This window comes from Ochlerotatus camptorhynchus, unplaced genomic scaffold, assembly GCF_037179485.1.
Source record: "Ochlerotatus camptorhynchus isolate MF236.1 unplaced genomic scaffold, CSIRO-AGI_Acam_v1.1 ptg000323l, whole genome shotgun sequence".
Classification (NCBI taxonomy): domain Eukaryota; kingdom Metazoa; phylum Arthropoda; class Insecta; order Diptera; family Culicidae; genus Ochlerotatus; species Ochlerotatus camptorhynchus.
This window is the reverse complement of record NW_027040811.1, coordinates 1559448-1575204: the sequence shown is the minus strand read 5'-3', so window position 1 is coordinate 1575204 and position 15757 is coordinate 1559448. Positions and strand designations below refer to the sequence as shown.

Sequence of the window (15757 nt, the reverse complement as noted above, 5' to 3'; positions counted from 1 at the left end):
TGAGGCTCAAATGTCAATCATTCACGCGTTTACTTGCATTTGTTTGTTTGGTGTTGTCGAGAATATCATCAATCACGAAAAACTAGTACAGCTACTTATACATAGTATTGAAATCGTACTGCTTAATTGGAAAAAGTTATTTCAATATTTAAATCCAACTTTCTAAGCATGAGTTGCTACTCTCTTATTGCCAGATCAGCTGTAATAACATTGAGAACCAATAGACGATGCTTGGGACTAGCAATCATCCTCAATGTGTAAACACTGATGATCTCAAACTAGGCAATACCAGCGCCGGCCGCGCCCGAACACAAGTCAAGAAAGGAATGGGTAGGAATGTGTTGACGTGACACTCGTATTGATGGAAGCCGAGAACACCTCGGCACTTCCACGAGGAATCACTGGGATATTGGGTAAGACGGTTGGGTTTGCAGGGATTGATTGTTCTGCTCAGTAAGCAATAACGGTCGCTCTAAGGCCACCGAACCCCTCATATCACATCATACCGTTACTCGAGTTGTTGTAAACATCCAAACCCAGCACCGACGACGACGAAGTTCCACAAAATACACGATAAACAGGCGATTTGACCATAAATCTCTTTAATATGAATGGTCCTGGGACCTGGGACCACGTTTTTTTGCTCAGTAAGCAAGCCGCTGCAAGCGACGATCTTTCAAATCCGAAAACTAAATGCTACGAAAAAGTACTTAGGCCTTCATTAAGTTCCACTTTCACGCGACGGGAGTCGAGTTTCGAACGCCCTTGGATACGGTTTGTTCTCTGTTTTGTGCGTGCATTCGCTTTCTTAGTTTTTGACTGCATTTGCCGGATTAGCGCTGGCACTCTGCCTCCCGGACGGTTATACGTGTGTGAGTGGTCATTTTCTCGCTTTCCGAGAAGTTATAGAATCGAGAAAGAAAACATGATTCATGATGTTTGCTAGCAACAGAAGATTTGAAGCTATCTGCGTTTGATTTTTTTTTCTCCCGGTCCAGAAATTTGTGGCATCGCGAGTGATAATTTTAATTTTAGTTTATTTACACGGTGATGATGTTGGTTCACTCACAACTATTTTTGAAAAAAATAGTGTTTTCGAACGAAAGTGTACCAAAAGTGCTTCTGAACGTGTTTCGCAGTTGGGTGTGGTGAAATTCGTGCATTCCCGGTTGATTGTCGAATCCGTATCACAAAATTGCCCACCGATTCCTTTACGTTTATTGGATCAGTTTCTTTGCACGGGTGATTTTTTTTTATAACTAGCGTAAGTGTGCCTGCGATTTGCATTGAGTGTCGGAGATTGTGAGTAAGCTGAAGGATGTCTCGCTGGATATGCCCAAGTCTGAACGGGCGGTAGCTGGTGGCCGTGAACGGTTCCTGGGGAAAGCACTAGATGCGACCCTCCTCCCAGATGGCCATGGCAATACAGGAAGTATTACAACAAAGGTAATTGCTATTAGATATTTTGCAAACAGTGACAGATAGCGGACATGAAGAACCATTGGAGGTGCGGACACAATGCTAAGTTACAAATTCGCTGTAATCGTTGTCGTAGGCGCCGTGGTAGTCGTAGGCAGTACCGTTAGTATATTTAAAATTAACCATCAACCACTGAACATATGAATTATCGCGTATTTCTGTTGTTCATTGCATGCCAAGTGAAATTCGAGAACGTAATTTCATTTGAATAGCTTGTTTAACCAGGTCTTAAACAATCGTCACGTCGGTCATAGCTTGTTATGATTGTCTGAACCATGCGTAAAGAGAAAATCGAAACATTGAACGTCGCTTGAAAGTGGATCTTAATGAAGGCCTAAGTACTCTTTCGTAGCTTTTAGTTTTAGGATTTCAAAGATCGTCGGTTGCAGTGGCTTGCTTACTGAGCAGGTCGGTCCCAGGTCCTTTCATATTAAAAATTTATGGTAAGATCACTTGTTTATCGTTATTTTGTAAATCTTTTCGTTGTCGTCGGTGCCGGGTTTGAATAGTTATAAAAACTTGAGTAACGCTATAATGTGATATGAGGGGCTCGGTGGCCTTAGAGCAACCGGTTTTGCTTACTGAGCAGAACATCATGAGCCTAATCTCAAGCCCATCCACATTCAAGATTCGTCAATCGTTTTATTTGTTAACATGACTACATGGTAATAACAGCAACTCGATGATTAAAAAGGAGCTCGTCTGCCTAGTGGCAAACGTTTTTGCTTACTGAGCAGAAGACCGTGGGTTCAATCCCAAGCTCCTTCGCGTTATATGATTGTTAGGACATCAATTCAGCTTATCGTTTACCAAAACGAACCCTGCTGCAAACCCAACCCAACCCTTTTACCCAACATCCCAGTGATTCCTCGTGGAAGTGCAGAGGTGTTCTCGGCTTCCATCAAAGCGAGTGTCACGTCAACACATTCCTACCCCTTCCTTTCTTGAGCTGTGTTCGGGCGCGGCCGGCGCTGGTATTGCCTAGTTTTAGATCATCAGTATTTACACATTGAGGATGACCCTCCAACTCCGTAGCACTTATGAGGGTGTCGCTAAGTCGGTGGCCTCTCGTTAAGTAAGTACTACATCAACATTTCCTTCCCTATCCCTAGTTATGGTAAAGATGGGCGTGGCCGGGAATAGCTGCAGTCATGCTTCTGTTACTCTTGTTTGGATTGGAACCAATGTTTACTCCCCAGCATTATTCCTGAAAGTAGTCTAACTGAGAATTTCAGAAGAGAAGTGATTGTCGCTAGTATCCAATCTACGAAGTATATCATAACAACGCTAACGCTAACGCTAACCAGTATTTACACATTGAGGATGATTGCTAGTCCCAAGCATCGTCTATTGGTTCTCTGTGTAATTACAGCTGGTCTGGCAATAACAGAGTAGCAACCGTGGGCGGTCAATCATGCTCATGCTCATGCATTAAGTTCCACTTTCATGCGACGTTCAATGTTTCGATTTGCTTTTTAAGCATTGTTCAGGCTATCATAACAAGTAATGACCGACGTGACGATTGTTTAAACAATCTATTCAAATGCAATTACTTTTTCGAAAGCAGTCAATAATGTATCCCAAACTGGATGTTTTAAATCCTACTTTCTAAGCAAGATTATCAATTCTTCAATCAATGATATAAATAAAGTGAGAGAATAAGAAAAAGTCCGCCATGTTTCACACATAGAGGTTTTCACGTCTGGTTGTATTGGTCGAGGGGGACGACACATCTAAATCTCAATTCCAGATGCTCAAAAAATCTCACACTAGCGAATAAATCTTCGAAAAATCTTCTTTCATTCCTCGCATCTACTTGCACCGCACATCATCTTTTTGCAGGAAACCTTTAAAATCGTGATAAATCTTCTTTCTATTAACTCAGCGTACGCGCAGCTAGCCACAGCAAAACACAATATTTCCTGCATCGTAGATAGAGTCGTCCCCCTCGGTATTGGTAGGATATATGAGAGCGTGTTAAAGAATATCCGAGAAAAATACATAACAAATCGATGTCAAACTCATTTTGACGGATCTACTTTCCTACATTTTTTAGGTTAGCCAGAGGAAAATAATAAACAACTTTACACGGCGTTGCTCCCGCTAGTGTGCGTGCGTTAAACGTCACTAATCTCTATAGACTGACAGTTACATGTAAGATTTCTCCATAGGAGTAAAGAGTTACAGAGCTCTCGTCAACACCATCTAGAAGTCACGGGTCGTGAAAGAAAGGTGAGAAAGAGAGAACCTATCGATCAGATAAATGTTGGTTATCTCGTGTGATTCGATAATCCAACGAACATTGGAGTTCGTCATTCAGTTGGCAATAGTTACCGCGATTGGTCGTGCATTCACTGCAAGCAGCAAGCATTTTGAAAATGGCCGGAAAGCGTCACTACAATGGCGTCGGTAGGATACGAACCTACGCTCCCATTCTACTGGAAAAATTCTACGTCGTTAAGGAATTCCGCTCCCTTCTAGGTCGAGTGACTGCCACACGATACAGGGTTTTATTACTATGACTGAAAGTGGCCTTGATTCGCGAGGAGTTACCACCACGATCCACTCTAATGAAATTGCAACGGTTTCAATTGATGAAATCTTTCCGAGATTTAATATCCCACCCGTGGAGATATGCTACGACAAAACAAGACCACCATGTCGAAACATCTTTATGAACATCCCGATTGCCGTCAAGCCCATCGTTGAACAACGGCTTAATCTACTCCTTTCAGCATACATAATTGAACGGGTAACGGATGGCTCATCAATGTTACTAAAGGAAAGGATGATATAAGGCTGGTGATCGATCTCAGAGGGCCCAACAGGTACGTTCAAAGGTCACCATGGAGCAAATCCTGATTGATTTGGATGGAGCCCAATGGTTTTCGACTATAGATTTGTCTTATGCGTTATTCCATATTAAGCTGAATGAGAACGGTCGTCACCTTACGAACTTCTGCACGGAGTTTGGTATGTTCCGGTACGGACAATTTTTGGAGGATGTAAGGGAACAAAGAACTATTTGGACGACATTTTGATCTTCGGAAGAACCCTGGATGAGCATGATTAATATCTGAGGGCTGTGTTAGATCGTCTTCATCAGCACAATGTTCGGAACAATACTGATGAGTGCACCTTCCGTAGCGTATCCGTCAAGTTCCTGGGGTATACGCTCACCTCAAATGGCTGGCAAATAAAAGACGATAAATTGAGTGCCATATGAGACTTTCGCCGGGCGGAAACAATTTCGGAAGTGAAGAGTTTCTTAGGGTTAATGACGTTTGTAGACAAGTCAACATCGGGCTACTAGGACCGAGAAGATACGAGCACTTGCCAACGCAGAGAAAAAAATGATGAGGATGCCGAGTTCTTGTCAGTTCTTGAAGCGTTAAATCTGGTCCGAACGCTTGGGTATTTCAATATTACGGACAGAACGGAATTGTTCGTCGATGACACTCTACGATTGATTAAAGCAAGAAAGGTATAGAAGTCACGGGTCGTGAAAGGTGAGAAAAAGAGGACCTATCGATCAGATAAACGTTGATTCTCTCGTGTGATCCGATAATCCGACGCGAGATAGAAAATGACAGGAGGGCAGAAACTCACGGTCTCCCAGTGTTGGTGAGTTCTTTGCCGTTAATGTTGACGAAAAGTTCACTAGTTTCCCATACAGAAATTCAAAACAAAATTTTTTTTGGGTGAATTTGGACGGTTTTTGACGGATATGACCGGAAGGTGTACGATGGTCACAAATGCCGTGCCAAACTGATTTCCTACGCAATTAATCAATCTTTGATGTGAATTTCGCTAATAAACACGAGGATCATTTCTTATAGCAAACTTGCCATAACAAAATGGGCATAGTTCATTTTGGTAAACAAACTTACACCAACAATCAATACGAAACTAACGATTTAAAATTGGCTCACTACTTGACTAGCCTATTGGTCCCAAGCAAACGATTAACGTACCCCATGCTAGTAGAAATTCTAGTACTACGCAATGTTTGTTTTGATTCGCTATGAAAGTTTGACAGATAAAATGAGGGGTTATTGATTTTTCCTATTTTTCGAGGGGTGAATTGATTAGCTTGGGACCGAAGAGAGTACCAGAGCTGAGCCAAAAAGTTGAGCACGTTATTTCGGGACCTTCTAGTCTTAGAGTTACCTCTATGCTTACACTTCTTCCGACTGTGTTAGTTACCGTGATTGGCCGTGCATTCACTGCAAGCAGCAAGCATTTTGAAAATGACCGGAAAGCGTCACGACACTTTCCTCTGCTTTTCTTACGGAGCGAGTAAAGTAAACTATTTTATTCATATGACCAAATTACACATTTAGGTTAGCGACTGAAAGTCAATTTTTATTTGTTATATGCGACAGTTAGAAGATACTGAGAGGTTAGCACATATCATCGGCAAGAGACGTGCGTGTGAGAAAATTTGCGAAAAAATCTAAGGGCACCTGTTTGAGAATGACACTTGGAATACACTAAAATTCCATTTGATTTTCTAAATAATCGCACTTGAGGTTCTTGGTTATCCCCCTTGGAATTCTAAAGAATTCTTCTTTGGCTCTCCAGACCAGCGTTACCGAATTGTTTTCTAGCTCGGTATCGAATATTAAAAAAAAATCGGTATTTATCGGTATTTACTAATATATATACGGTAAAATTTTGGACTAATAACGGAACATTTCTTTCCAGGAGAAGTCTGAAGAAATTTCCGGGAATTGTTTGAATTAGCTTTTGAAAGAAGCCGAAAAAACTTCAAGAGAAAGTATAAAGAAGCTCTTCTTGAGGAAGTTTGAAGAAAGCTCTAAGAAAAGTCGGATAAACATCACGGTCACGATTCTGAGTCATCAAAAACAGAATTACTCTGGCGTCATCTAACAAGTTAATTCGCAACTAAACTGTTTACTGCCTTAATGGTCTTGTTATTAAAAAAAACTTTGCTGGAGGCAAACAAAATCGATCGTAAAAAACGCTCCTGATTTATCATCAAAAGAATAAATTCTTCCTAACTCTCTCTGTCTCACTCTAACCAGTCAATTCCCAATTAAAATGTTAACTACTGAACGGTTCTTATCCATTTGAACAACTTTGCTGAAAACAAGAAACTTCTATCTGGTCTTATTTGTACTCTGAAGCCACCACCACTCTAACCAGTCAATTCCCAATTAAACATTCCACCACTGCACGTGTCTTGTCCATTTGAACAACTTTGCTCAAGACAGGAAGCTTCTAACTGGTCTCGATCCTGAGTTATTATCTAAAGAAGGAAAGTTGGTTGGAAATGCTATCTAACATAAAGCTTTAGTGTGATAATTTATTAGCTAGAGAATGGTCTTAGAAGAGGGTAGGTAGATAGTTCCGTTAGAGCACGGCAGTATGAAAATTGAAAAGAAGTTGAAAATGAGCGAAGGGCCATTGATGCGAATGTCCAAATCGTTGGATTGTGCCAGCATTTGGATGGTTTTGCCACTTCAAGTTTACTGGACTCGAGGATCTTGCCGAACAGTTCGACTATCACATCGAACATAATCAAGGACGGGCAGGAACAAATTTGCGCCAACGAAAAGGAAATTCGGATTGTAAAAGAGCTGAAAAGTAAACCAGTATACTACTATGTGTAAGCAGACAAAGGCAACGCGGTCGTTATCATGACAACGAAGATTAACAACGGACCGTACTTCGAGTAGACCCCTTACAGAACATAGTGCAACGCGTGGAGAAAGCACTGAAGGAGTGCAAATGAATATTAGGAGATGTAGCAGGTCATTTCCGGGAATCCTATCCTATTCTACCCAGGATCAAAGGTCTCCCCAAAATCCACAAACCGGGGAATGAAATGAGAGAGATCGTGTCTGCAGTTGGTTCCCCTCCGCACAAACTAGCGAAGTGGCTAGTCACAGAGTTCCAGAGTATGCCGAATCAGTTCCAGAGTAAAGCAGTTAGTAACACCCAGGACTTCGCCCAGCAACTACAATCTTCAGGAGACATCAACGAGGACGAGATTATGGTATCTTTCGACGTCACAGCTCTTTTTCCCAGCGTACCGATCAAGGAAGCGATCAACCATTTGTATGAGTACCTATTAACCCAACGAGAGGATGCAGCATGGAGAAACAAGGTTCGGACGTACCTTAAGCTGACTCGCCTTTGTATGGAAGAAAACTACTTCTCTTTCCGATGTAACTTCTACAAGCAGACGAAAGGAGCCCCAATGGGAAACCCCCTATCCCCCTTCCTGTGTGAACTTTTCATGGCCAACTTGGAGACAATCCTGAAGGAGAAAGGACTATTACCAAACTGTTGATGGAGGTTTGTTGACGATATCTTCAGCGTAGTTAAACAATCAGGGAATCGTCAACATCTTCTTCGCTTCAATACGAAATTTACAGGAAATCAACAAGCACTTCCAACCATTCGTTCCAGCAGAAAATGGCCGCCTTCCACCACATCATTCATCGGATGCAGACTCTTCCACTCATCTACATCTACAGTAGATAAAAAAGCGAGAATTCTACAAAGGAGATAATTTACAACCTGGAGGCGAACCAGCCCAAGGCTGAAAGCCTCCTTAATAAAGCTAAATAATAATAATAATAATTTACAACCCTCACCGCAGCACCTGAACCCTTGAAACGAGTGATTTGATTAAGATATTACTTGTAAGCTAAGATCACAGTTAAAATAATTCGGATTAGATTAAGTTTTCACCAGTAGACATAACCAGTTGAAATCATTGTTAGAATCCACTTAAGACCCAGTTAATGTTTTAGGTAAAGCAGGTGTATATAAAATAAGCTGTAACCATTGTAACAAAGTATACGTACGACAAACCAAGAGAACATTAGCAACTAGATTTAAAGAACATATAGCGGAGGTTAATAAGGCCGAAAAACAAGAGGAAAAAGGCCTTACATATGATTTCAAATCAAAAGTTGCAGAACACATCTTCACAGAGGACCCCCAACTATCGACGGAGGACATCACGATTTTACGAACCGTATCTACACCATGGAAATTGGATGTTGCAGAGAGCTTCGAGATCAACAAACAACGTAATTCAACTTTACTCAACAGGGATCAAGGAAACGGACACACATGGCTTTTCAAGTTACTACCTAGGACACAATAACGAGCAAGCAGCGGAGTACCTGTTAGTTTTTCTTCTGTCGAGCATTAGTACAAGTAACTGAAGAAGTCTGCCCATTGTAGACGAAATACGCGTATCTGTCAAGAATAAGCAATTAAGGTAGTGGAATTAAATGGAAATTACCAATGCTTCTCTCACTCTTTATAAGCAATTCTCTGCCCTGAGGAACACACATTTTGAAAATAATGTGTCGACATTAGTCATAAGCTCTAAACCCTTTTGGAAACTCATAAACATTTTGAAAAAAAAACCTCTTAAACCTATTCCAGCGCATTCGTTAAAAGCTCAGCAACTTTCTAAACAATTCGAGAGTTCCCATAATTTCAGTTTGGGTCTTACTAGTCCTATTGAGGATCAGGTTGCTCGGGATTATCTGAATATTTTCTCTGGGGAAAATATGTTTGATAATTCCTGGGGACTGATTTGGACGAAGTAAGATCTATAACTAAAAAGCATTTTCCGCTGAGATCTCAGTAAAACAGATTGCCGAGCACTCGGATGTGCAAATTTCGGCAAAAAAATAAGTGCGAAGCTCTAGGCTTGTGTTGTGGGCAAGGAATCAAAAATATCTCCGAATGAAAAAAGGACAAGCGATCAACGAACCGAATAATAACGCTATGTCAGAAGTGGAAAGCAATTGGCGTTGACGGCGACTCTGTAGCTCTTTACTCCTATGAGAAAATCCATAAGCAAACGTCAGACTGTGCGTGAAACATGGCGGACTTTGTACTATCCTTTCACTCCACCGAAAATTCCCATAAGAAACTGTCTATATTTGGTGCAAGAGCAAATTTTTCGACGGTGCCGTCAACGCCAATAATGATATAATCTTCTTTGTACTTTTTCATGACAAGCAGCCCGTGCGACACAACTCATTCGGGGCGGTAGAAGGAAACGAGCAAATTGTTGGCAAGCTGCTTCACGAAGTAAAGCCGAAGATGATACACGTGTGTTAATGGGAATTTTTTTGTTATGTCTTTTCCCGATTCATATCAAGCTATGTCCTCATCCGTGTATATTGCAACAAAGTAGACAAGCAATATATCATTATCCTTCTACTACTCGGATCGAGCTTTGTTACAGAGCGAGTTTGTCATGGTAGTCGTAGCAACCGTTTTGTCTGTATCGTTGGTTGCTTTATGTGTTTGGATTCGCTGGTTGTGGCTTCCTTTAACGGAAATGCCTGTGTCTGGGCGAACAAAAATTTGTGGCAACCCTGAGGCAAATCAGCGAGGTCCGAAGTGAAAATGTTATGCAATATTGGCAAAAGAATGCTGCCCTGAGGAACTCCTGCTCTAACATGTAGTCTTGATATAAACAAAAAAAAAATGAATATATATAAATAAAATAAAGTTGCATGGTTTTATTTGAGTAGATATATGGCAAAATCTATGTTCTAGCCTTGCACTGAATTAAATTTGGTGAAGAATGAATAAAAATTTAAATTTAAGATGAGACCCATTAGGGAACCACTAGGGCCAAAAACTGGCACACTTACCCTACTTAAAATAAATAAAAAAATATGTTTATTTTCCTCAGAAAGACATTATTTTCCTCTACAAGTTTGTCTCAGACGTTATTTCGACCAGAAATGCCGTTTCTGTGCTACAATTTGTTGAAGAATTTCAAAGACGCCATTTTGAAAATTTCACAAGATCCAAAATGGCTGAATGTTAGTAAAAATGTTAATCATTATCCATGACAAACAATTATGCAAAGTTTCACACAAATCGGAGCAGGTCAATTTTATACATTTTTTCGCTAAATTTGGTCTGAAACTGCTCATTTGGAACCACAGAGTGCGGTGGGATCCGTCTTTATTTTTAGCAATTATTTAAAAGCAGGGCATAACGTACAACAAACTGGCTCTAAAGCAGTTTGTTGTACGGCTACAAAAAAGGTAAACATTTCACAGATATGTATGAAAAATACTAAACGCAATTGCATGGGAAGCGTCTATTTTTCAACCCGCCGTAGAACATCTTTCCCCGACGATGGAAGAATAGTTGCAAGCTTTCTTTCAACCCCACTTGAAGAGGATGAGACTCGATACTAAATCCTTAAATCGAATAATTTTAGGAACCACTGTATTTCGCTTCCGAAACTACCCCGAGCCTGACCTAACCCCCTTTCGGATGTTTGGAATAAAGAACGATAGCAGCCCGCAAACAATCAGCAGCACCGATGGGATGACGAACGTGAGCTCACAGTAATTCTCCAGCAAAACTCCCAACATGTTCGAACCCACAACTGTCCCCAAGCGACCGAACATCAGCGCAATACAGACGGCCATCGCCCTGGAGGAAAAAGAGAAGTTCCACTCACTATCTCATCGCACATTTGTTCAAACGAAACCAATCTCACCTCAAACTGGTCGGATACAGGTCCACAACGACGGCATTGACTACGCTAGCGGTAAAGCCGCTCATTAGCAGTACTACGTACAATGCCATTACCACCGTCGGTTCGCTCACGAATATCAGCAGGACTCCTGCCACTCCACAACCGACGAAGACCGACACCAAAATCGACAACCGCCCAACGGTGTTGATGATCACTGCGATTACTGCGAATCCCACCGCGTACAGTATCTCGATCAGCAGCGACAGTTTGAACACCATATCGTGCAGCGTTTGATTGGCTGTATCCGGATGGACATCCTCTGCCACCGCACCGAAATTCATCCGATCGTTCACGATCTGGCAAACGTTGATACTTTGGACTCCGGAGTCTTTGACCGTTGCTAGTTGATCCACAATCTGCGGTAGGAACATGAACAATCCATGGGCGGTCAAGTACGTGCCGAACTGTAGCACACAAACAATGATCGTCACCCGTAGATGGGTTCCCATGAAAAGCGGAGCCGTCTGGTTCCAGATCAGCTTCGACAGAGCTGAGCAACCATTAGACGTGCCAAGCCCACGCTTTCCCAGTTGATCTTCTGCGTCACATTCGAGGTATTCTATTTTCAGCGTACGATCTCTACAGTTGGAATTAAATCGATAAACCCACTGGATGGCCTCGATGGCTTTCTGCATGTCACCCTGGTTCAGGGTGAACTTGGGACTCTCTGGAAACATGAGCAGTATTATGGCACATACTACTCCGGGTAGACTGCTCACAAGTAGATACAGTCGCCACGGGCGGTAGATGATTCCCAGTACCGGGATCGGCAGTTGCCAGTCCTGGCTGAGCACGATGTAAGCGATTGCAGGCAACAGGATACCACCCAGTCCGTACACGAAGGAAACTGCCATGATCGCACGGGACCCATTTTTGCGGCTGTGGAACTCGCCCACGTAAGCGTAGATGGTGGCCGACGGGCCGGAGATGCTGTAAAATTGTGGATTGATCATTGGTCATCTACAGGGGTTTGCTTGGCTACATACAAAAATCCTGCCATAAACCGAAGAAGCGTGATCGACCAGAAGCTTATGGTGAAGCTGGAGATCGCGCTGATGACAAAGGTGATGAACAGCGTCGGGACGATCACCCTCCGTCGGCCGTAGGTATCGGCTAGGAATCCCCACAGGTGAGAACTTACGATTACTCCTATGAAACCCACTGCCGTCAGGATTCCCTTCTCCTTGGTCGTGATCAGAAGATCTTGATCCGCCACTGCAACTACGTAGCTTATTCCCATGACTTCCAGTAGGAACGCCGTCAGGATTGTCCCAGCAAGTAGGAAAAGTACGATGTTGAATGTTCCGAATTCTGCAATAAATCTTGATGAGAGGTGAATTCGGGTAATTAAGTGAACCAACCGATTCTAGAACCATACTTGCCATCGAGAGAGCATCGTCATAGGTGACACGGGTTGGCTTGTCCTCTGAAATCGATCTGTTAATTCGTGCTTGTAAATGCATTCAACAAACACTTACCCGGCCCATTTTCTGCGAGCTCCATTTTGAACCGAGTCCTGCTGCTTACCGACTACCGTACATAGCTATGCGACAGGCTTTAAGCGATTGCTGCCAAGCGCTACCGTTTGTTATGCAGATTTATGATCACAAGATAGCTTTCTGAAATTTTCCACATCTACGCTCACCGGTGAACACGAATCAGCTGTATTTACGTGTAGCTGCACAGTAGTGCATACAGCTTATAATTCATCTTCAATGGTTTTAGCTGGGTTTGGTGGGGATGCTGACTTTGTTCTTATCTAGTAGAAGCAAATAGACTTTACTTTGGGTCGTCGTCATCGTCGGCGAATGGCTTGGCAACCAACCGATTCGTAAAACTTGGTTTACTAGATCCTAGGTCAGTGAATGAGTCCGACTGCTGGAATATAGTTGTAAACTTGCAACGGAAACATTTCTACTGCTGTACATCGTAAGTTCTTTTCTGAAGAGTATAAATATATGCTGGAAATGGGAAATTCAAGAAAGTTGTCGTGTCAAACACTGTCGAATGCTTTGTCTATGTCTAGAAGAGCAACTCCAATTGAGCAGCCTTCAGATTTATGTTTGAAAGAATTAAATTGGTAGCTCTTAAGAGTTGATGAGTAGTTGAATGCCCATAGCAAAATCAAAACTGCTCATCTGCAAAAATTGAGTTCGTATTGATGTGAAGCATCATTCTATTTTAAATTATCTTTTCAAAAAGTTTACTCATTGAAGAAAGCAAACTTGTTGGACGGTAGCTAGATGCTTCTGCTGGATTTTTATCCAGCTTCATAATTGGAACAACTTTTGCATTTTTCCATTTATCATTTGCGTCCATTTTAACCTTATGGTCAGGTTTAAGGAACGTTTCAGTTATAACGGTAATACGCACATTATGAACGCTCATAGATCGAGCATTCCAATTCAGCATATTTAACACGCAGAGAAATGATTCTTAAATTCAAATGGATATATTTTTGGCTCAGGGCCTAATATATTTTTGGCATAGATTCAAATATATTATTCGGTTAATTCAAAGAAAAATATTTTTGAATCAACAAACCGGTTGTAGAGTTAATAATCTGTTTGTTGATTCTGCAAACTATTTTGTTGATTCAAAAATATGTATTGTTGAAATAGTGATACAATATGTTTGAATCAAGAACAAAATACATTAGGCCCTGAAACAAAAATCCATTTTTCTGCGTGAATGATATAAAATCCTTTACTGAATCTCAAGGTCATGACGATATTTAAAAGCACTTCGGTCTTCCGGAGCACAGAAAAAACTAACACGTGGAATTAAACGTAACTTAAAAGGTTTATTATAACGAATTAAAAAGTGGCCGTTCGCGTCTAGTGATTATTAACGACTAACGACCAATAGAATTTTCACCCAGCAGGTGCCAAGGCGATCGATTCAAATAAAAAAAAGCCTACTGTGTTTTCACCCCCTCTCGATCGTCTACTCCAATCTTCCTTCTTAGGGCTTCAAATCGACCAGCATCCAATGCTTCGGTGAAGATATCTGCTAGTTGATCCAAAATCGAAATGACTTCCACATTCACACTTCCAGCTGCAATGTGGTCTCACACAAGGTGCTGTTTAATGTCAATGTGCTTGGCCCGTTTGCACTCGAGGTTTTTCGTCATTCCGATGCATCCTCGGTTGTCCTCGAAAATAGGACCAGGTTCGACGGTCTTAAAACCAAGATCGCCTAATAATCCTGTAAGCAAGATAGCTTCAGTCGCTGCAGCACTCAATGCCACGTATTCCGCCTCGCTCGATGATGTGGCCACAGTAGTCTGCTTCTTACTGGACAACGAAACGGTGTTTCCGTACAATTGGAACAAGTAACCGCTTACTGATTTCCGGTCGGTAGTGTCACCGGCCCAATCTGTGTATCCGACGAGTGGTTTGGTTTGCTCGTTCCTCTTCAGCTGCAGATAATGCACTACACGCTTCAGTGCGATCCAATGTTGTTGGCCGGGTTGTTGTTGAAATCGGCCCAAATAGCCAACCGGGTAACACATGTCAGGACGGGTGGACATCATAACATACATGAGGCTTCCAAACAGCTCGCGGTAAGGTTCTGCAGTTGTTTGTCCTTCATTCACCACAAGTTCCAATCCTTATTCCATAGGTGTCGTTGACGGATTGCAAGCAGCCATGCCAAACTTCGCAAGGAGATCTGTGATGTTTACTGCCTGCGACAGTTGCATGGTCCCGGCGTTGCGATCGTAGTTGATCCTAATCCCTAGGAAATGCTTCAACATACCGCAGTCCGTAATCTCGAACACATGAGATAGTCGTTTCTTCAGCGCCTGGTTCGTCTTCAGATTCGTGCCTACTATCAATAAATCATCGACGTACAGCACAATAAACACTGCATCTTTGCCGCCCTCGCTGTACCATATGTACAGGCGAAACCAAGCTTCAAAAGCACATCGTTGAACTTGTCATTCCAGCAGGGACGCCACCGGGGACTTCCATATAAATTTCCTCACGCAACATGAAGAAATGTCACATTGACGTCCATCTGGTGGAAGAAACAGCGCCGTTCGAATGGTGGTTAACTTCCCAACCGGAGCGTATGTTTCCTGGTAGTTCATTCCAGGCTTTTGCAGATAACCCATGACGACCAACCGAACCTTGCACTTGATAGCGTTGCCATGTTCATCCTCCTTCACACGGAAAATTCACTTGGACTGACGCCGGACGCTTCACCAACTGTCATACTTCGTTGGATTTTCGCGAAGCCTGTCCTTGACTGCTTCCAACCAGGACTCACGATCGTCGCGACAATGGATTTCGTCGGTGGTTCCGTGAAAGGAACTTACTTGGGAGCTTGCGTTCCCGTTCGCTGAGCCCCGTGATTGACTCCTCACAGTCTCCACTTCTTTGATGCGAAGAGAGCGCGCCAGGATTTTCAACACCGGATGGTGTATCGCTGGATTCGATGTCGCTTCCATTGCTTACGCCGTAGAATTCTTCCTCGAAGCCGGATTCCAAATCGGATTTCAGCATCTTCATAGCATCATCATCTTCATCTTATCCCATCTTGCTGGTAACGTAGGGAAATAAGCAGCGGTACATTTTTCTCGGCGTATTTTGACTCATGAAACGTCAAACTTGACGTCACGCGCAATGAATACCTTCTTCGTTGTCTGATCCCAGAGCCGGTATCCGTTCGAGGCATAACCGATCATCACCGCCTCACAACCTTTTTGTC

The 15757-nt window shown here is 42.4% G+C and overlaps 2 protein-coding genes across 2 annotated transcripts; both read right to left on the bottom strand.

Annotated features, from left to right (window-relative positions):
* Positions 1-10701: 10701 nt before the first annotated feature.
* LOC135707960 (synaptic vesicle 2-related protein-like) lies at positions 10702-12598 on the bottom strand. Its single transcript, XM_065229874.1, has 5 exons — positions 12523-12598; positions 12423-12470; positions 12031-12355; positions 11006-11974; positions 10702-10938 (listed from the first exon to the last, which is right to left on the bottom strand). Exons 1-5 carry the CDS (start codon positions 12545-12547, stop codon positions 10746-10748), a joined length of 1560 nt encoding a protein of 519 aa, XP_065085946.1. The 5' UTR covers positions 12548-12598; the 3' UTR covers positions 10702-10745.
* Positions 12599-14657: 2059 nt separating this feature from the next.
* On the bottom strand, positions 14658-15552 carry LOC135707943 (uncharacterized). The gene is made up of 2 exons (XM_065229863.1): positions 15366-15552; positions 14658-14959 (listed from the first exon to the last, which is right to left on the bottom strand). The coding sequence occupies exons 1-2, from the start codon at positions 15550-15552 to the stop codon at positions 14658-14660; spliced, it is 489 nt and encodes a 162-aa protein (XP_065085935.1).
* Between the last annotated feature and the right edge of the window lie 205 nt (positions 15553-15757).